Here is a 23247-nt window from a genome sequence, read left to right as displayed (position 1 = left end):
AATGCTTCCAAATACATTTTACAACACCAGCTTTACCCTGATACTAAACCCAATAAGAGTACCACACACACATACACACACACAAAAAAAAAACAACAACAATATTATAGGACAATATCCCTGATGAACATAGATGCAAAAATCTCCAATAAAATATTAGGAAGCTGAATTCAACAATATATTAAAAAGATCATCACCATGATCAATTGAGAATTATTCCAGGGATGTAAGTGTGGAACATAATTCACCAATCAATCAATGTGATATACCACATTAACAAAATGAAGGATAAAAATCACACAATCACCTTAATAAATGAAAAAATGTTTGACAAAATTCACCTTTGATTCCCAATAGAAACTCTCAACAAAGTGGGTATAGAGGGAACAGACCTCAACATAATAATAAAGGCCATATGTCATAAGCCCACAGCTAACATCACACTCAATGGTAAAAAGCTGAAAGTTTTTCCTCTAAGATCAGAAACAAGACAATGATCTCCACTCTTGTCACTTTTATTCAACATAGCATTGGAAATTTTAGCCAGACTCAAGAAATTAGGCAAGGACAGGAAATAAAAATCATCCAAGTTGGAAAGGAAGAAGTAAAAAAAAATCACTATTTGCAGATTACAAGATACTATATATAGAAAACACTAGAAACACCACCAAAAAACTGTTAGAACTAAAAAATGAATTCAGTAAAGTTTCAGGATACAAAATCAATACCTACAAAATCAATACCTACAAAAAAAATAGGATACAAAATCAATACCTACAAACACTAATAACAAGCTATCAAAAAAAGAATAAAACAATCCCATTTACAATTGCATCAAATAAAGGCAAAATATTAGGGAATAAATTTAATCAAGGAGGTAAAAGACCTGTATTCTGAAAACTGTCAGACATTGATGAAAGAAATTGAAGAAGACATAAATAAATGAAAAATATCCCATGCTCATTGATGGGAAGAATTAATATTCTTAAAATGGCCATATTATCCAAAGCAATCTACAGACTTAATGAAAGCCCTATCTAAATTCCAGTGACATTTTTCATAGAACTTGAACAAAGAATTCTAAAATTTGTATGGAACCACAAAAGACCCCAAATAGTCAAAGCCCTACTGAAAAAGAACAAATCACATTCTCCGATTTCACACTATATTACAAAACTACAGTAATCAAAATACTATGGTTTGGGCATAAAAATGGACATACAGATCAATGCAACAGAATAGAGAGCCCAGAAACAAACTCACACATATATGGTCAATTAACTTACAACAAAGGAGGCAAAAGAACAATGGGGAAAGACACTCTCTTCAACAAATGCTGTTGTGAAAACTGGACAGCAACGTGAGAAAGAAAGAAAGAAAGAGAGAAAGAAAGAAAGAAAGAAAGAAAGAAAGAAAGAAAGAAAGAGGAGGAGGAGGAGGAGGAGGAGGAAAGTGGACTCTATGTTACATCACACAGAAAAATTAACTTAAAATGATTTAGACTTGATTGCAAGATACGAAACCATAAAACTCCTAGAAGAAAACAAATGGTAAGCTCCTTGACATCTCGGTGATGATTTTTTAGATTTGACTTCAAAAGCAAAGGCTAAAATAAACCCAAAGCTAAAATAAACAAGTGGGACTACATCAAACTAAAAAGCTTCTGGACAGCAAAGCAAATCAACAACATAATGAAAAGACAACCTACTAAATGGGGGGAAATATTTGCAAATCATGTATCTGATAAAGAGTTATTACCCAAAACATATAAAGAATTCATACAAAATAGCAAAACAAACAAACAAAAACCCAATCTGAGTAAATCAGGTGCAGAGAATGTGTATAGACATTTTTCCAAAGAAGATATACAAGTGGTCAACAGTCACATGAAAAGATGTTCAAAATCACTAAACAAAAGGGAATGCAAATCAAAACCACAATGAGATATCACCTGATACATCTCAGAATGGCTATTATCAAAAAAGCAAGAAATAACAAGTGTTGGTAAGGAAATCCTCATGCACCATTGGTGGGAAAGTAAATTGGTGCAGCCACTATTGAAAACAGAAGGCAGGTTCCTCAAAAAATTAAAAACAGAACTACCATACAATCCAGTGTTTCCACTTCTGGGTATTTATCCAAAGAAAATGAAAACATGAATTCCAAAAGATATATGCACCTTTATGTTAATTGCAGCATTATGTACAATAGCCACGATATGGAAACAATGTCAGTGTCCACTGATGGAAGAATGGATAAAGAAAATGCGATATATCTCACAATGAAATGTGATATAAAATGTGATATATATGTGTGTGTGTGTGTGTGTGTGTATGTATGTATATACTATATATAATGGAATACTACTTAGCCATAAAAAAGAATGAAATCTTGACATGTGCAACGACATGGATGGAGCTAGAATATATTATGCTAAGTGAAGTGAGTCAGAAAGACAAATACTGTATGATTTCACTTACATGTAAAATCAAAAAAAACAAAAAAAATGAAATATAACAAAAGAGAACAAATACATAGAACATAATGGTGGTTGCCAGAGGGGAGGGGAGTTGGGGGTGAGGAAAATGCATAAAGGGAGTCAAGAGGTACAAACTTCCAGTTATAAAATAAATAAGTCATGGGGATGTAACATACATGTTAATTATAGTCAATAATAGTGTAGTGCATATTTGAAAGTTTCTAACAGAGTAAATCTTAAAAGTTTGCATTACAAGAAAAAAATGTAACTTTGGTAACAATGGTATCTAGACTTGTGCTGCTCACAGTGTATGCAAGAGCAAATCATTATGTTTTATACCTGAAGCTTATATAATGTTATATGCCAATTATACCTCAGTAAAAAACGTCTAATGTCAGTCTAGGTTTCACTCCTTCATAGGGAATCTGTCTCACTCTCTGGTTGATAATATATAAATTTATCTTTGTCTTTGGAATTCTGCAGTTTCACTGCATGCAATAAGTCTGAGAGTAGATTTCTATTTATGTAGTCTGCCTGTCATACATTGTGCCTTCTGGTTAAAATCATTTAGTCACTGGCTCCAGAAATTTTTCTTCAACATCCTTCACATATTCCTCCATATCCATTATTTTATTCTTTTCTTCAGAATCTCCTACTAGACATAAATTAGACGTTCATAATCTACTCGCAATATATTCTGTCTTTCTGTTCATATTTTCTACCTCCTTAGTTTTTGGTACTACATTCTGTATATTATCTTTCAATTTCCTCTTATTTTTTTCTTCAACAGTTTAATAAACATATCCTTTTTAAGTTTTAGAATGTTAATTTTAATTCTAATAGTTTTATTTTGATCTTTTCAGATCTTCTTCCTCAACTTTGTTTCATTTAATTTTCAGTATCATTTATATCTTAAATATTATATCTACTTATATAATACTAATAATATGGTAATTCTAATATCTGAAATTATAGAGGAGGTGGTCTAAATTAGCTCTGTGTTCTATGGATGACTTCGCCTCATGAAGACTTATTATCTTATGCTTGTGGGTTATTTTCATTGTATGCTGAAATTTCACTAAATTTAATCTGTGAGAATACTAAGAGTATTTTTCTTTGTAAAGGATTTGGATTTGCTTCTGACCAACCTAGAGCCACTTTTTGTTAGGGTGCTAACAACCTAGAGCCACTTTAACTTAATCTCTTATCTTGGGGATTCTTTGACCCTTATTGATAATATACCCTCACATAACAGATCCCCATAAGCACAGGCTTATAGCTGTAATTTTTCAGATGAGATGAATATAATTATTTTTACCATTACTTTTATACTCAGTGGGAAGAGAAATGGACCTATTTTTATATTGGTACCTTCTGCAGAAAGACAGAATACTCCCACCTATCATTTCACGGAAGATGTAATAGCTAATATTTATTGAGCAACTTTAAGCAGGTTTATGTAGAATCTCTGTTCAGCTCCCCAATTTGGCTTGAGCCTGAAACTCAGCTTTCTCTTCCAACAAAGAGAATTTTGGCCTAATTTGCCAAGAATATGGCTGGCTAGTATTAGTTTTTAACACTAGGGTAATGCAATGGTCAGTACTCATAGTTGCATTACTTCTATGGCTTTGGTTTCATCCAATTTTTTTTTGTGTGTGTGTGTGGGGGGGATGGCCTGTAAAGGCTAACTCATCCTTCCTTTCAAGAGCAAAAAAAGAGGACACTTAAAAGTACATTTATTAGAAAATTCCCAGCATCATGATGTTTTGCAGAAGGCATTTTAGAATACTTAGTCTGCCTCATCCATGGAAATGGAAGTTAGCTTCATTTCAACATCTGTGAAGTAAGCTCATCAAATCTCCCTCATAAAACTAATGTGGGGATAAGTTTTATATTGTTTATCATTGCTTAGCACAAGGAATGACATAAAAATGCACTCCATAAATATTAACTATTACTATTATCATAAGGTGATATTTTCTAAGAAGTAAACATACAGAAAAACTCATAAAGCATATATTTTATTAGACAAATGACTTCCAAATAAAATTTTGACCTCGTGATGGCTACACTGTCACTTATTTTCCTGAACTACAATTCTTCTTTGATCAATATTTGTCCATTCTGGTCTATCTGTGCTAAGGTAGATGTGATACTGGGTGAGCAATTCAAAGTCATAATTACCTGGAACAATTAATTGGTCCCTCAAGCTGCCTATCATTAAAGTTACTATTAAAGCAGAATTAACCAGTTCAGATTTTGCCTCTTCACTTTTACTCTGTTATTTAATGTCAGGTGAAAGAATTTACAGATGACTTTGAAAGGGACAGAAGCTGGGGTGTTAATAATTGACAAGGAGGATGAAATAATCACTAATCAAGAGAACTGGTGAAGACTTTGGACTTATAAATGTGTGATTTTAATATTTAAGACTCATAAAGTGATTTCTTTTAGTCATCCCTAATACTTTTAAGCTCCTGCTGTAAGCATTCCTTAGAAATTGGGAAACCAGTGAATTGCAATATTCACTCCTTACCAGGCAGCTTTTATTATTAATAGAAGGAAAAGATCACTGAGATTGGAGGTAGTGTTGCCAAGTGGTCATGAGCCCAGGCTCCAAGTGCAAGGAGACTTGGGTCTGAATGCTTAATAGCCTCTCACTGTCTCTGTGGCTTTTGATACCTTTTCCATGTCTGTAAAACAGGCTATAAAAGACCTTAAAACATAGGGCTATTGTGACAACAAATGAAAAAATGCATGCTGAACACTTAAGCAGGGACTGGGCCTTTGGAACCATGAGACCATTAGCACTATTATTATGGAGTTTGCTGTATCATTAACAAATCTTCTGTAACTTGGTTAGTCTGTAATAAGTTGTAAAAATCAGACGATTTGGTATGATTTTTGGAGCTGTTTCCTGGTTTGCTCACCATCTTCAAAATCATTACTATGAGTAGAAAATATAGTGCCATATGATTATGAAGAGTGAACGATGGCTTTTCAAGGAATGGAAAGAATTTATTACATATCTGAATGCAAACTCACACTCCAAAATTAGGGACGGGATCTGGCATATCTCTTTTAAATATTCATAGGCAATAAAAAATCTGGCTGTTTGATTGATTTAACAGGCAATTGAATGTTACCTTCGCTCTGCGTAATTGTGGCTATAAGAAACATTACGTGGGCAATAAAAAACAAAACCCACAAACCTCTGACACATGCATTTAATTGAGAAGAAAATGGGCTAAGGCTCATCTTCAAGTGAAGGGACACTTTGTTTATTAATGGAAAAACTGTTTTTCTTTAGCCAACAAAAAAAAAAAAATCAAGGAAATTACGGTTTGAAACAACGTTAGAATTTTTCACTATAACAACCTAATGCAATATAGATTTTTTGGAAAATAAATCAATTTAAAAACGGTTACTGTAATCATTTTATTTCCTCAGCCCCTTAGATAATTTATCCCAAGGCTCCTTCCACACTGCATCAAAACATCAGTCTTCTCAACTAAATATTCAATGGGAACACCCCAAATGATTAATTTAGCAAACAACTTATTATGTGTTGCTCTCTTACCTAAGCAGTTAGGAAATGATCAAAGAGCCCAGCTTAGACCCTGAGAAACAGGAAAAGTCTGTTACTACCAATGCTTTTACCTCAACATCATATCTCTAAAGTCACACGAGCTCCTTAAAGACTGGCATCACGGAATTTGAGAAGGATATTATCTCCAACATATATGGTTTTTATCAGAGCTCTAAAGCACCAAATGTGCTTTTTTTTTTCTCATTGCCAAATTACTCTCAGGTTATTATTGGCTAGATATTTCATATAAGCATAGCCAGGATTGATAGTGGTTTCAAGTTTATTTAATTCAAGTTTTTTATGGTTACTGTAACATTCTGCCTAATTGACTATTGAAATAGAAGTGGAGACCTTCCAGTTTAAGACTTAGGGGATGATAAAAAAGGCCTTTTATCAGTCTTCTGCATTTATCTAAACAATAGAGGTGTGCACATTTCATTGTTTTTCATATTGGAATATATGTTTATCCCTGCCCCTGGAGGGATACACACGCATACACACAAACACGAAAAAAAAAATACACACGGCTTTGAGGGTAGGTACTATAGTACACAACCTAGTAAAAATAAAATGCCAATCATTTATTGACTGCGTACTATGCTTGTAGCGCTATAATAAGCCCTTTCCACATAGTATTTTATATTTTGCTCAGTAGATCCCTATGAAACAGGAGCTGATATCATAGATGAGGATGCGGGAGCTTGGAAATATTACCCAAGGTCACACAGTCAATGAGCTGTGGAGGGATGTGTCAGTTATCAACTTACTGCCTCTAAAGAGTGATCTGCTTGTGATACTCGAATATTTCTCTTTGGGAGCTGACCTGATGCTAAACTTTGTCAGTAGAGGGCACTGGAGTGACACCAGGGGAAGTAAAGATTTCTCCATTCCAGTGCGTTTGTAATTCTTTCTTGCTCCCGTGGCTACGGGTTGACCTGTAGTATGCCTGGTGGAGCTCAATGCCTCTGTTCCCAACTATCCCATAAATTTCAGCAGCACCCTCTACAGGTGTCTTCTGGAAGCTCTGTGGGTGCCCCAGTGGCAAGTTCATCACGGGGAGGCAAATACATGGGCAGCTTCCTGGTGCCCAAGCCTGTTTCCCTCAGTTCAACAGCACCAGCCACAGGTAGCTTTCTAGCAGGTGCAACACGCCCACCACCCAGGTTCCCAGCAATTGAAGAGCATGCCCTACAGGCTACTTCCCTATGAATTTTGTCAGCACGCCACTCCAAGTTTCTGTTGACATAAAATTCAGCCCACTATGTACTAGCCCTGATGGGGTCCACTCAGACCATTTCTTTGCCATCTCATGGGCTGGAGTCACACTCTTGCCAAACAGGTCTGAATCCCAGCCTTGGGTAAAGCTCCTCGCTTTCCAAGTCAGTTCCTTCCTTGGGTACTATCACTCAGCCCTAGGGGACTCTTCTTGAGTTCTCTTCTACTTTCTCTTAAAAATTAATTCCCAGTAAATAGTTAATACTTATTTATATTAAACCTTCCCTGTTCAAGTCACTGTACCATGACTAATACAAGGGGCTATTCCAACCCAAGGTTTTCTGATTCTATAGTCAATGCTTTAACAACTCAATTCAGATATAGCTGAATAGGTTTTCAATCAAAGTCTGTTTTTGAGCTGAATTTTGGGGGAAAATGCCTGGTTCCACACCAAAGAACTTCGCAATATAAGAACGTAAGTAGTTTTTGTGTTATTAAAGGTTTGCAAGAATATTACATAAATAAGGCTGGTGCCAAGGTCAGGTTAGAGAATGATCTGTTTCTAAGGAGAGAATAGATAGACTCTGCATATTGTTAAAGATTAAAATTTGGGCCTTTTCACAGCTTAGTCAAGGTTGGTTCTACAATGTGACTTTTGATTTTTTGCTTGAACTGCAATTTCTACCCTGACACTAACAGTCAAATATAAATAAGAGCACACTCCAATTCCCTAACAGAATCCAAATTTAAATGAACTTTGAGTCAGTTGCCATCTACAAATAACTAATCTTGCTCACAGCCAATAACAGTGCAACAAGAGTGAGAAGCCAAGGGACTGTCTGGAATCTCCTTTTCCAATCCCCAGTCCTTCAGAGTGATAAGGGAAAAGGGTGACTAAAGTACTCAGGAAAGACAGTGGCAGGATTCAGAACTGTTTGGAGGATCCCTGCAGGTACCTCCACATCCATCTGCCCTACGGTCACCTACTCGTCTTTGGGATCTTGGAGGGGGGGTAGGCTCTCCTACTCCACACTTCTTTCCAATTTACAAACATGATCAAACTTCTTCCCCACTTAAATAAAAAAAGGTTTCCTACATACCCTCCTAGCTACCATCCCTCTTACGATCATTCTTTCTCTTCAAAACCAAGCTCCTTACAAGCATAGTGCAAACTTTGCTTTCCTCCTTCCTCTTCCCTACTGTCTTCTGTAATGCCCCAGCATTGTTCTCTCTATCCCCAGGGAAACTCCATCAAAACCATTCTGGTAAATGTTATAAGATGTCTTTTTTGCCCAATTCTGTCTTCATCTTACGAGGCCTCTTTATTGTAACTGACTTTTTTTTTCATGACTTCTCTTTATACACTGCTACCTCCTAAGCACCCTGCTTTTAACTTGCGTCTCCTCATACCTCTGTGACCATTCATTCTCATTTCCTTTGGAAACACTATTTCCTCTGCCTAACTCTTGATTTTTTTTAAGATTTTATTTATTTATGAGAGAGAGAGAGAGAGAGGACAGAGGGACAAGCAGACTCTGTGCTGAGCACGGAGTATGACATGGGGCTCAATCCCAGGACCCTGAGATCATGACCTGAGCCGAAGTCAGATGCTTAACTGACTGAGCTACCCAGGTGTCCCCGTCTAAATCTTGATTTTATGTATAATTACTAAATTCTGTCCATGATTCATTTTCTTTTGGCTTACCTGGGGTGATTTCATGAACTTTACAGTTTTAACTAGCATGTGGCCTGGTAAATCCCACATCGGTATAACTGGTCTGGATCACTAACTTCAGGGCTCTCTATCTCTTTTCCTGAATTATGGAATATCCTTGCTAGACACTCCCTAAGTACTCTAGTAGACCCTGTTGATAGCCTACCACATAGCCCCTTAACCTCAATGGCTCTGAGTTCACCTGAAGCTATGGTGGAGTTTCTGCAAGCACTGCTACATTTCCACCTCAAGCACCCACATTTCTTATTTGGACTGCCCTCGATAGCCCAGAAGGGCAGGATTTTATGCACCCGAGGGCAATCCTCAAACAAAAACGGAGGGAAATTGGTGGATAAACACTCCAGTTTCCATAAGCTCAGTGGGACAATTCTGAGCATGCTCTGTGATACTGGTGTAGTACATGATTTCTTTAAAGCTCCTAGTAGGACTAGCCCTGTCACTCACAGTGGAAACTCACTGATAAAAGTACCCTTTATCAACCGTCCAAGCTTTCATTCCCTACTCTCCCCACTCCCTCACTTGTCCTTCTTGGTATTATACCTCAAATTAACTAATAGCACCTAAGTCCTTGACTCAGGAATTGCTTTTGGTTGGTATCAAATTTAAGCAGGCACTTCAGGATCAATGGAGATAAAAAGTGACATGTGATTTTTTACCTCCAAACTTGCTTTTTTTCTCATTTTCTCAATCTTGTTTATGAAAAATAACAGCTATGCAGTCACCTGAATCAGAAACCTAGATGCTCTCCTAGATTTCTCATTTTCACTGTACCTATCACCACCACCCTTGTCTTCAACTGATCTAAAAATACCACTTCTTCCTTGGTCTCACTACCTGCAGCCTCCCTGTCTCTTATACCACCTACTCTCCACAGTCACTGCAGAGGTAATATAATCTGATTGTGGCACCTCTCTTCTCCTTCCCCCCTTACATTCTTTTAAAATATTTATTTACTTACTGAGAGAGAGAGAGCACGAGCAGGAGGGGTAGAGGGAGAGGGAGAGAGAATATCAAGCAGATTCCACACTGAGTGCCGAGCCCAACTCGGGGCTCGATCTCACAACCCTGAGATCATGACCTGAGCCAAAACCAAGAGTCAGATGCTCAACCAACTGCAGCACCCAGGTAGCCCTTCCCCCTGACATTCTAAACCCTTCAGTGGTTCCCTGAGTGCATGGTTATAGACCAGCTGTTTGAGAAGCATTTGTCTCCCTCAGCAAACTTGCTGATGCCTACCTGTTCAGGTCTACCTTCAGGTACTCCCTGACCTGTACCTTACACTCAGGCAAAACCGAATGGTTTGCAGATGTACACTGATAACCAGCCTCCTGCTTCCAATTCTTTGCATGTGTACATCTGCCTGTCTGGGATCGCCCTCCTACACCCGCGCATTTGGCTATCTCCTATTCTGATTTTAAAATGTTCACAGGGCTGCCCTCTGGCTCAGTCAGTAGAGCATGCAGCTGTTGACCTCACGGTTGTGAGTTCGAGCCCCATACTGGGTGTAGAGATTACTTTTAAAAATGTTTTAAATCTGGGGTGCCTGGGTGGCTCAGTCATTAAGCGTCTGCCTTTGGCTCAGGTCATGATCTCAGGTCCTGGGATCGAGCCCCGCATCGGGCTCCCTGCTCGGCGGGAAGCCTGCTTCTCCCTCTCCCACTTCCCCTGCTTGTGTTCCCTCTCTCGCTCTCTCTCTCTGTGTCAAATAAATAAAATATTTAAAAAGAAATGTTTTAAATCTTAAAAAAAATACAATGTCATTCACAATGAATTTTCTCTAAAAAAGCTACCCCAAATGTGTTCTTGTGCTGACCCACACAGATCTGTGCCCTTTTTCTTTGTTCTCTAATCTTCTGTGATAACTTTAAAAAAATTTTTATTTTATTATGTTATGTTAATCACCATACATCATTAGTTTTTGATGTAGTGTTCCATGATTCATTGTTTGCATATAACACCCAGTGCTCCATTCAGTATGTGCCCTCTTTAATACCCATCACCAGGCTAACCCATCCTCCTACCCCCCCTCCCCTCTAGAATAACTTTTAACACAACTTTTTGCATCTTATAAAGATATTATTTGTTTTTATGTTCTGAACACACTAAGAAATCAGTGAATTTTTGCTTAACTAGTCAATGTCTATGAGTAATGAAGGAGAAGAAATTTTCCTACTTACTACCTAAACTTTGAACCCTGTCTCACATGTTACAGACACGTGTAGTAAATGGGTATGAAACTAAACTTCATTATAATCTATTTGTTCTTTTTGACAAGTAATCCATTCTTGATTTAGGAGAGTATATGCAAAACACTCTTTGATTGGGAGTAATATGTTTTTTTCTCTTAATTTTGATTGAAACATTCAGAAATAAAAAAAAGGAAAAAAAAAGGAAAAAAGAAAACATTCAGAAAACACATGGTATAATTCTTACAGATGAACATCCCTCTGTTATATATAAATTAAAGCTCTTTAGTATTACTTGGCAGGAATAAACATCTAGGGTACTAAGAGAATCACACATATGACTAACAGATTGCATATAACCGTAACATGTGTGTGCATGTGTTGAGAAAGGTGGGGGGTGCCTGGATGGCTCAGTCGGTTAAGCCTCTGCCTTTGGCTCAGGTCATGATCGCAGGGTCCTGCGATCAAGCCCCACAGTCAGCTCCCTGCTCAGCTGGGGGTGGATGGGGGGTCTGCTTCTCCCTCTCCCTCTGCCCCTCCTCCCTACTTGTGTTCTCCTGTTCTCTCTCTCTCAAATAAATAAATAAATTTTTTTAAAAAGAGAGAAAGAAAAAGGTAGAGAAAGGGAAAGAGGGAGAAAGAGATGAGGATACCTACACATATTGGTTAATCTTGGGTAGGGACAAGAATCCTGTGATCAGATAAGATCTGATTTTGAATAGTTAATCTAACTATTTACAGCTTGTGGACTTGAGCATATTACTGTATTTGGTATGTCTCTGTTTCCTGTTAAAACCCGCCCTTTATAATGTTTTTGTAAGACAAAATGATAGAAGACACATGTAAATAATTTACCCATGTCTGGCACATGACAATTTCTAAAACCTGGAAGCCGAACTAATATTTAAAGTATTCTTTCTTTTATCTGAGAAACCTAAAAGTATTTGTTAGGTATTTATGCAAATCAGTTTAAAAAGATTTTTCACTCTTATCGTCATACCTCTTCATGCAGCTCTCTCCAACGAGAATTAAATGTCTCAAGTTCCTCATTGATCAGTTCATCCATGACTCCACCATCTGTTAGGGTCTGTGCCAATATGCGAATCTGATTCGGGTTATCCTCTGAATGTTGCATCAAATTTTCAAGTGACTGAAACACATTTGCAATAATTACTATTTCCCTTCTTTTTCTAAATATATTGAATTAACACAAAATGCTCAGTATCTTCTTATTTACATATCATTAAGTTAAAACAATTTAAAGCAATATTGAATTGGGATAATAAAACATGAAAGACCTCGTTACTTAAAAAATATGATGTTTCTGCATGTCTATCTTCATGAGCTTGTGGCAGGGTTGTGGACTGGGGCACTTAAAAATTATCCACAGTCACCTTCTTCTTTGATGCCCTCTACTCTTAAACCTGGAAAGGTAAAATACTCGATTTCTCAACTTCTCTTACAGCTAGTGATGGCTAAGTGACATGAATCTGAACAATACATGTAGGTAGAAATTCAACAGCAGAGTTTCCTTTCCCCAATTTAAAAAAAAAAAAAAAGGTACAACCTCTAGAAGAAATCACTTTGCCCTTCATACTTTTTCCCCCATACACATAGCTTCTCAGTGAAGCAGCCATCTTTGGATGGAAAAGCAATAAAATGAGGGTGAAGCCCTTCAATCTGATTATTTAATAGGATAACTGCATCATCACACCCTTTGTTCTGGCACTGTGTGTGCTTCAACTTTTTTTGGAAGATGGATCACATTGCTGATTCACAAAGAATGCTTGGTCAGTTAACATCTCTGAATAGGACAAGGCCAAAATTACAGTCCACCTGAGACAAGTCTCATTGTTCTTTGATAGTTCTTCAGGTTTTACAGTCCTCTTGAGAAAATAAGGAAGTTGGATATATGATGTTTAGGTTCCTGCTTTAACACTCTAGAATCTCAATACTATCTAAAGTGACATTTTACATTTCCTTCACATCTCGATTAAGTGACAACTTACATCAAGCACCTCGGAGATTTCCTCAGCTCCCCCAGGAATATTTTCCATGGTTTTCAGTTTGAATTCTACTTCATTTAGCCACTTGTTTGCCTTCTCCAAGTATGACAATAACTCATGCCAGCACGCCCAAACTTCCTAAGAAAGAAATTCATATCACAGATAAAATATTTGATAGAAGTGACTCTGGGGCTTTGGAATTTTCATTTTTAAAGCTGTGAAAATGGAATATGTTTATTTTATATTGTTCACCTTTCCTTTGCAGTAGATAATTAAAAAAGCAACTAGTCATGTTGATCAGCTAATATGTTTATAATTACTAATCATTAAGGAAACATCTTATTACAAAAATTAATTAAAGAGTCAGTGATTTACTTTTTTAAATAAAAAAACTCATCAACATCACAGTCTGGAAAATAAAAACTAAAAGCATACACAAAAATGCATATATATATATATATATATATATATATATATATATATATATAAATTAACATCTCAAAACCTTAACCATGCCCACTTTTCTGTGAGCTCCTTTAAACTTTATCATATGCAAGTAATATGATAGCTAACATTAAAGTACAGATTTAGCTACAGAGCTCTTTTCACTAAACCTTACATAATTTTTCTGTATTACTAAGAAGACATATTTTTAATGAAAATCTAAAGTTTCATTTAAGTGGCTGTATTATTGTTTTCTTAACAGTCATAACTTATTGGGTAGTTAGACTATTTTTGGTTTTGTTTGCTAATAAATTTGTAGTGAGGATCACCATGAATATAGATTTTTTCCCATATTTCAAATTATTTCCTTGAGGTATATTAAGAGGAATATGACTAATAACTATTTCAAGGATAGGACTACTTTTAAATGGCTTTTGATACGTATTGAAAAAATGATTACTGTAATACTAAAACATACTCATATATAAAAAAGCAAAACTTTAAGATTGCAACCAGAAAATACAGAAGAGTATTCTATAAACTTGGGATGGGAAAGGATATCTTAAATAAGACATTTCGTAAAAAACAAAACAAAACAAAAACAAAACAAAAAAGAAACCTGAATAAATTTGATTACAGTAGAATTAAATTCTTCTATTTATCAAAAGACACCATAAAGAAATTGAAAACCAGCCTCAAACTTGAAGAAAACAATTGCAAAATTTCTAACAGATGAGTAAAAAAGGAATGACCCCAAGTCAATTAAAAGAGAAGAGACATCCCAATAGAAAATGAAAGGAAAACCTAAACCACCATCTCAAAGAAAAAGATATATGCATATCCAACAAATATATGAAAATATGTTCAACCTCATTAGCAGTCAGGGGAATGTAAGTCACGATTATGTGGTATTTATACCATGCCAACTGACACAAATGAGAAATTTCACAATTCCAAGTGTAAGAGAAGATACAAATTAACAAAAATTTGTATTTATTGCCGGTGGGTGTGTCTACTGGAATGATCATCTTGGAAAACAATCTGTCATTCTCCGTCAGGTGAATAGTCACATACCCGACAATCCAGCAACTCTACTTTCGCATACATAACCTCAGAGAAACTGCTTTGTGTGGACAACAAAGGCAGTTAAGAGAATGTTCATTTCATCACTTTTGGTAATAACCAAAATTTTTATGTCTGCTAACCGGAGAATGTAGAAATACACTGTAGTACATTTAAACAGAAAACACAGAAGTAAAAATGAAAATTTCATCACACAGAACAACATGGATGACTCTCAGACACAAAAATGTTGGGCAGAATGGGCAAGCCCTAAGAAACTAAATATTATAGGCTATGATATTTTGTGATGCTCAAAATAAGCAAAATTGAGCAATACGTTATTTAGGTATTCACATGAGTGTGATAGAACATTTTTAAGCAAAGAAAAATAAAGGCAAATTTCTGGATTATGAGTTTGTCTAACTGAGAAAAAAGCAGGAAGATGCGGTAGAGGATATGAATACAAAAATGGTCATTTTCCATTAGCTTTGAGATTGTAAATACTGGACAAACCTATAAATACAGTAGTGCAATCACTACCACCTGCTACCCACCCCCCCAACTCCACCAAAAATAAAGGCAAGGAAGGAAGTTTTATTCTAGGAGAAACCAAAAATTCTGTCAGATTTCCCATATTTTCACTGTGCTTATAGCCCTTGCAAATGATAGAGGACATTCCCTCTCTAATTGATGAAAAGTATCAGTCCAACCTGTCTTGCCACCCTACCAATACTTGCTTAGTATTTTATGTACAGTTTATTACAGAAAGTGAAATTAAGTATTTTGCTTTAAAAGGTGATAGAAATCTTAAATCTGGGTCATTTCCAGCTCCTGCTGGACTACAGGCTGTCTTCCTTCTGGGCAAAGATCCCAGTGGGAAAATATAAATATCTCCTTAAGTACCAGAGGGTATTCTAGAGCTTTGAAGATAAGGAGATGTGATTGGTAATGTGTCTTATTAACTTTGGTGCAGACTGAGGTAATGAACTACCTTGCTGATTTAAGCGTCAGGACGGATGGCCTCTTGTGTCCTCGATGCATCGGAAGGACACAGCTGGAGAGGCTGAATGTACTGGCTTTACAGGTCACCTTTGCAAAATAAAATGTAGTCTTGCAGCCAGAATTGGAGCTAAAAGCCACTTAGAATAACTGTTAAGGTTAGCAGTTTGGGACTCAAAACTGCTTGGAAATCACAGAATTCACAGTGGCTTTAAAGAGATGACAATTGAAAAAGGAAACTTCCATCCAAAATGGTAAATGGAGCTGATGTGGCAATCCCCCCACCCGCTTTCGTGATATTGAAATGCTGGGTAAAATACAAAGGACAACATTTAAGTTCATCGGGTTGCTCTATGAAATATGAAAATCCTCCCGGAGCAGAAACAGAGGGAAGTTAAGTGCATGCAGAGGTTGGGAGGCCAAGCTAAACAAAACACTGGCATATCAGAACAGGGTATGTGACATACCAGCTAGGGTATTCAACACTAACTTGGGATGAAAAAAGGGGCACTGGTCTCATGCAGTCCAGGGAGATGGAAGAGCATAAATTTAGGTGCCATCTGTCCTGGAAACCAGAACTATAAAATCCCCGTCCACTGGAGTAAAAGGAATTGGCAAGGAAGCTGAGAATCCTTTGGATTTTAGTTGGAAAATAAGGATTCACCCACCAGAAACTGAAACCTAAGTTTATATCACACATGAGAGTAGAACGTGACATTTCTAGGACTCTAGTAGGAACATTAAAAAAAAAAACAAAAAACCACAACACAACACAACTTATAAGGACCCTCTGACAGCCCAGAGCAGAAAGGATTTCCAGTAAAAACAATTCGTACTACAATTGACCTCAAAAACAAAATATTACAAACCACGTGAGAAAATTTACCGCCATTCGAGGCAGTCAGTAGTGGTAATGAACGTAGAATCCACAACTTATAATCTAAAGATGACACAATTGTAAGGACTTTTATAATAAATAACTTTAGCCTGCTGTTAAAAGTTGCCAGTAAGATCTCTTTTTCTTGAGATTGGCAACTAGAGTTCATACTTAAGAAATAAAAGGTTCCCTATATTCTATGTTAAAAAAACTTCTGCAACATGTTTTCACAAGCTGTGGCCTAAATAGAGGGGTGTGATGGGGAGGGCAAAGGGGGTATATGAGGAAAGGAGAACTAGAAAGTGAGGCAAATTTTTTTTAAGATTTTATCTTTTAAAGTAATCTCTACACCCAACGTGAGACTTGAACTTACAACCCTGAGATCAAGAGTCATGTGCTCTACCAACTGAACCAGCCAGGTGCCCTTGAGGAAATTCTTTTTCTCAACTTTTTACTGTGGTGTTTAGGGGAAACCCATCTGGTCCCTTTTCCTGGAAGGATCTAAAATAATACCACTCATCGAATGGGCAGGTACATTCAGAAAGAGATGGTTGGCATGCGTTCCCCACTGAGCTGCTGGTATGGCCAAAGAGGCATCATGGAATTACGGGAGATGGGATCTGCCAGAGCTTGCTGGCTAAGCTGAAATGTGGTGGAGAAATAAGAATCCAGCACATCATGGAAGCATGGGTTTAAAAGATGTAACTTTCAAGAGAATGTGGTTTAAGGCTACTGGCAAGAGTCAGCCTGACATTTTGTTGAATACCCCAAGGCACCATGAATGAATAGGAGATCTTCTTTGGGGGTTCACAGTCTATATGAATACGGATCCCCAACAGATCACACCAAGTCTAGGGAGAAAAAGCCAGATCAGTGGTGATAACCTATAGAATCTGGTGATAACATACTCATCATCATAGATGCCTATGGGTGTTATAAAAGGGTATAGCAGCTGTGATCAGCAAAGAAAGGACACTGATATAAAGAATGTATTTTCCCCCTCATTATCCTCCCTTAAACCAACACTATACAATCACTATCCAGAAATTGAGTGGGAGGAGAGGACGCCAAAATCATTTTTTTCTCACTCCCACCTTTGTATAAATTGTTGAAGCCACAGATTAATCTAAACTAATAGAAGATGTTAACAAACTATGAGATCAAAATTTAAATAAGACTAAATTTTAATAACTAAAAGTGAATGAAAAATCATGGGATCAGACAGCAATAGTGATTAGGAAGCCAACTACTAGGCAGAAAATGAGGTTTGACATGGGTGGTTACAGTTATTGGAAAACCAAAACTCTTCCATGCTCATTACTCACTGTGACTTCTCAACCAAACAGACTGCATAGGTTTAAGTTGTTTAACAAAAGGAAGAAATAGAATCAATTATGCAAAAGCAGAAGATTGCATAAAAGAAGAGACAAATTTTCTAAATAAGTAAAATCTTAAGAAATGGAAAATAAGGTCTTTGAAAGAATACAAAATCATATCCACACGTGTATATGGGTAGATGTGTATATAGAGATGAGTATATTTATACACCAATAGTCATTTGAAGAGATAATTTGAGAACTAGAAGACAAATTTCAGAAAAATACACAGAATCCAATAGAAAGAGATAGATATATAGAAAATATTAAAGGGAAACCCTCAAATGAGAGAGAGAAAGAGAGAACAAAATCTGTTGTATTAGTGCTGAGAGCTACAGAAAATAAAACAAAGAACGGGAAAGGAAGGGAAGAGATGACACTATGGGTCCCAGGAAAGTCAGAACTAATTCACTATCATGTTACATGAGGGAGGGATTTTTTGTATCTAAGAAATTGCTTTCTGACAATATTTTAAAATGAAACTCTTAAATATTTTCTTATGTTCTTAATTTCTTTAAATCACTATTATTCTTTGCTTCCTATTACTCATGTTGTTCATGTAAAAGATAGGCCAATCCATCAGAAATCTATTTTGGGATATGTTTTCTAACGGGATCTTTTATTTTCATATTAATAAATTTTTCAAAACTATTGAGCTATCCCTCTACTTCTTTTTTTTTAGGTACATACACACACATTTATCATAAATTTTTACTGATATAGACGCTATTTTACACCACACAATTTACAAATAATAATAAAATATACGATACTCTTTTCTGTGAATTCTATGTGGCTAATTGAATCTCCTGGAATCCTTGTGTAGTCTTTTTTTTATTATGTTATGTTAGTCACCATACGTTACATCATTAGTTTTTTTTATTATGTTAATCACCATACAATACCTCATTAGTTTTTGATGTGGTGATCCATGATTCATAGTTTGCGTATAACACCCAGTGCTCCATGCAGTACGTGCCCTCCTTAACACCCATCACCGGGCTAACCCATCCCCCCACCCCCCTCCCCTCTAGAACCCTCAGTTTATTTCTCAGAGTCCATAGTCTCTCATGGTTCATCTCCCCCTCCGATTTCCTCTATTTCTCATCTATAATTACACTTCTAACCTCTTCTATTTGTACTGAAGTTATAAAGTCATACAGTCCCTTTTTAGTCCATCTCCAATGGTTTGGAATATATATGACTTCTTTATCAACTATATTCACTAAGATGACTCAGTTCATGTGGGGGAAGGGGGCTTAATTTACAGCCCAGCTAGCGGGCAGTCTCTGGCAGCATTGGCTTTTGGTGCTAGGTAAAGTTTTGTGCTCCTCAACACAATCCTTACTGTTAGTAAATAGTATTTTCACATGGATTCTTTATTAACAATTTTCAGATAATCTAAGGAGTAAAGCATGTGGAAAAGATAATGCAGGACTTAAGATGATGCATAAATATAATACAAAATGTCCCCCCAAAAGAGCTAGACAACATGTCTTGTGAAGCACCCTATAGGGCAGAACGATTCTTAAAGACATTTACAATAAAATATACTTCTCCACAAAATACCTTTCTGCTAAGATACTTATGATTCTATGCACATTCAAATATAAAAGAATAAAGACCAGTTTCTATAAATCTTGAGGAAACTTATTTATAAGATTTTTGTGACCTAATAATAATAATGGTAATAAGAAGAAGAATTAGAACTATAATTGCTCACATTTATTGGGCATTAGGCTAAGTACTTTAAATAGAATAGCTCATTTAATTTTCTCAGCACCCTATGGAATAGGTATTTTTGCCCATTTCACAGATAGGAAACGTTTATACAACGTAAGCAACTGGCCCAAGGTCACAAACTTCTAAGTGCCTTTGTGAGGAATATGAGCCTGAGTAGTCTTAACACCAGCGTTCCTGTTCTTAATCACTGTGTTTCATGTAGGATCATAAGCTGACACATAAGTAATAAAGATCAAGAAAAGCAACTGACTTCCAAGGTCTTGCATTTGCCATTGAGCCTGGTGCAGAGCCACTGATAGTTGGTGGTTAGAGTGTCAAGTTCCTTTTTAAAGGCCTCTTGTGCTGCAGGGGGAGCCTGAGCTATGACACTATTGACGGACTCAGTAAGGAGTTTCACTTTGGCTTCTTTCTGCTGGGCCTCTTCTTTAGCTCTCTGAAAAACAAAGAATGCTCTCTTACTTGATAGCAAGACAATGGATTTACTTCCAAAATGCATTCCTCTGTATTATATGCTTTCTTCTCCCACAAGATCCCTGTGAAAAGATTAATAAAAATAAATCCGGTAGTGACTACAATAACTTCCATAAATTTAGGTTCAGTTAAAATTTGAAGTTGGAAGGAAAAAATTATCATCAGAATGTAATAGCTCTTTCATCCAAATGCAGTGCAAAGTAGTCATCACGTGGGTATGTATTTGTGGTGTGCTCTCTCGCCCTCTTTCATATATATGTGTGTGTGTGTGTGTATGCACACATACACGCGCACACACACACACATATATGAGACAAGCAAGAAACACGTATTTCAATACTAACAAAAATATCCCATATTCTAGAATTGAAATCATTTCTAAATTACTCAGATGAATGAGTAATATTGAAATCAATAAAAATATCATTATTTAAATCAAAAGATAATTAATATAGAAAAGTCTTCTTAATGCTACATCCAGAACCATATTTTGAGAAAAGAAAGTTCTATACAGTAACTGAACACATACAAGAGGAAGAGAAGAGCAGCCCCTGAAAGGAGGGAGGCTCACCTGGTCCTCAGCTATGCCTTTGGTTTTCTCCCATGGAATATAAAGTATTTCACAGAATATCAACATCAGACAAGTCTACTTTGTTACCATTGTGGATCATTCAACAATACCACTACATTCCATAATTATGTTAGAATATATACAAAGCATAAACTGCCCAAACCACAAAATATCTAACACTTCCCTGTCCCCATTAATATGAATCTGTGCTGCTTCTTTATCAATTATACCTTCAGCATCACTCTAGTCCTCCTTCATTCTAGGACAGATTTATTAAGATACCCGATCACAGAGTTATTCCCACTTACTGGCAACATGCAACCCAAAGCAAAGCTCTTCAACTCTCCCTCAAATCATCTAACACAAACCCAGATCCTACAACAGGTTCTTTCTAATATGCTCTAACTCATACAACCCACAGTTCCCCAAAGTACTCACTGCCAGAAGTACTAAACCCAATTTGTCCAACTCTATGAATCTTGCTGGAGGCTGTTAGCTGCAGGGTATGTATAATCCTCAATTTTCGATGTGTACATGCGTATCTCTCTGTCTCTGTTTCTCTCTCTCTCTCATACACACACACACATTCACAATATATCTTTCATTTGAGTTACTCCAAAGGCCAACCCTGAGATGAGCTTTCAAGCATAAGTAGTTTATGTGTCATGTAAAGCAAATACTGGTGTAGGAATGGGGAATGGAGACAGGAAAGGGAAGAGAGATTATAAGGGTACACTTATTCAGCTCAGCAACCAGTGTTGGTTACTAGTTTAATCTTACTGGGAAGCTCTGGGAAACACATGCCTCAGGGTTATCACACTCAAGGGTGAAGAATTGGGGTACTTATACATCATCTCCCATCATTGGTTGAAGGCTATTGGGGGGATGTTAATTTCATAGTAGTGAAACTTGACACATAGGTGGGAAAAATGGGTTGCAAGAACCACGGAAAGTCCTTACATCAAGAAATGCAGGTTCTGGCAGGGGGAAGTTGGGCCTACATGCAGTGTAGTGGTGAGCATAAGGGGAGATGGGCAAGAAATGGACAAGGTCAGCTATAAAATGCCTTTATATTTCTCAACACAACTGCCCTACGCCTTTGGACTTATTCTCATGATGCCTCAAAAGTATATAATATGATGGCAAATGCCAAGATGTTTTGAATATTAAGTGATTGCCTTCATGGATTTTGATGTAATTGATTAAAAATTTTAGCCCCAAATTCTTAAATCTGTTTTTGGCATTACTGAGCATGAGGTTTGTTTCTACACAAACCATATTTTGACTATAGTAATTTTAGCTTACAAACAATTCTGACAACCATTAATCACTCTGTGCTGCTGTGTGCTATGTCAGACGTGCTGTACGTGCTACTTCGTTGCATCTTTAACGAAACCTTGTGAGATGTGTTTTGTCATCTCTATCTATATTCGATATCCAGAAAACTGAGTTTCAAAGTGTTTAAGAAAGTTGTCCTGGAAACTACATCCTTTCTTTCTCATAGTTTCTGTTAAGCCCATCTCAAATCCTCCGTGAAATGAAGAAGCGTGCTGTATGGGATCCAATGAATGAAATTAATTTTATACAAGTTACAAACAACCTATACAACCATCAAAAAATGCAGGATAAAGAACACTTCTTTCTTCCATTTTTTGGCTTTCATAAATTCTTTTTTTAAAAAAAAAACAAGCTTAGAAACTGGGAAACATTCAGAGGAGAAGCAGATAAAATTCTCCACTGAAAGAAAAGGTAGAAAATTAAAGGATTGGTGTGATTTGGATGTAATCTTCATTAGAAGTGATGTCTTCCCCCCCCTTTATTTCCATGAATCTAACCATTATATGCTGAGACACCTTTCATTGCCAATATCTCAAACCAGTGGTTCTCAAAGTATGGTTTCTTGGACCCACTTTGGAACTTGTTTCCTGGCATCACCTGGAAATCCGTTAGAAGTAAAAATTCTCAGGTACCACCCCAGATGCAGTGAATTAGAAATGCTGGGGTGGAGCCTAGATGTCTGTGTTTTAACAAGTCCTCTAGGTGATTGGGATGCTCACTCAGTTGTAAGAATCACATTCTAGTCTGTCACACAATGAGAACAGTAAATACATTTATGTAATTCTGGTAAGTATGAGGACTAGAGTTAGAATAATGTAAATTTAAAATAAAATAAAGAAGAAAATAGTTAAAACTGAAATCTCAGAGATTTTTAAGGAGTTTAATATGAAGTTTCACCATTTATTCATTGTAGAACTCCAAAAGAATTTTCAAGTCAGATAATGCTTATCAAACACTCCCAGAAACTCTTTTATGTTAATTGTAAAGCTTTGCTTACAGGGGAAAAAGAAGTCATGAAAGTAGCATAATCATTTTCAAATAAAACACAGGAGATAAAAATAAATAAAAAGAAGGATGTCTCTACTTTTTCTCTGAGTAAATTAGGGAATATGTCTGAGTAGGTCTGCCAGTTTCTTTTGACAATAAAGATAAATTT

General features: G+C 36.5%; 1 protein-coding gene across 9 annotated transcripts in view; it reads right to left on the bottom strand.

Annotated features, from left to right (window-relative positions):
• The window catches only part of DMD (dystrophin), a 2185421-nt gene that overhangs the window by 1270479 nt on the left and 891695 nt on the right, over nucleotides 1-23247 (bottom strand). For all 9 annotated transcript variants that reach the window (XM_078064107.1, XM_078064109.1, XM_078064106.1 and 6 more), the window contains 3 exons: nucleotides 19962-20144; nucleotides 13214-13348; nucleotides 12205-12354 (listed from right to left, as the gene is read on the bottom strand). In XM_078064107.1, coding sequence (XP_077920233.1) covers nucleotides 12205-12354; nucleotides 13214-13348; nucleotides 19962-20144 — 468 coding nt within the window. The remainder of the gene's footprint in view (nucleotides 1-12204; nucleotides 12355-13213; nucleotides 13349-19961; nucleotides 20145-23247) is intronic.

This window comes from Halichoerus grypus, chromosome X (assembly GCF_964656455.1).
Source record: "Halichoerus grypus chromosome X, mHalGry1.hap1.1, whole genome shotgun sequence".
NCBI classification, from domain to species: domain Eukaryota; kingdom Metazoa; phylum Chordata; class Mammalia; order Carnivora; family Phocidae; genus Halichoerus; species Halichoerus grypus.
The sequence above is the reverse complement of the archived record's forward strand: the minus strand, read 5'-3'. Positions and strand labels throughout refer to the sequence as shown.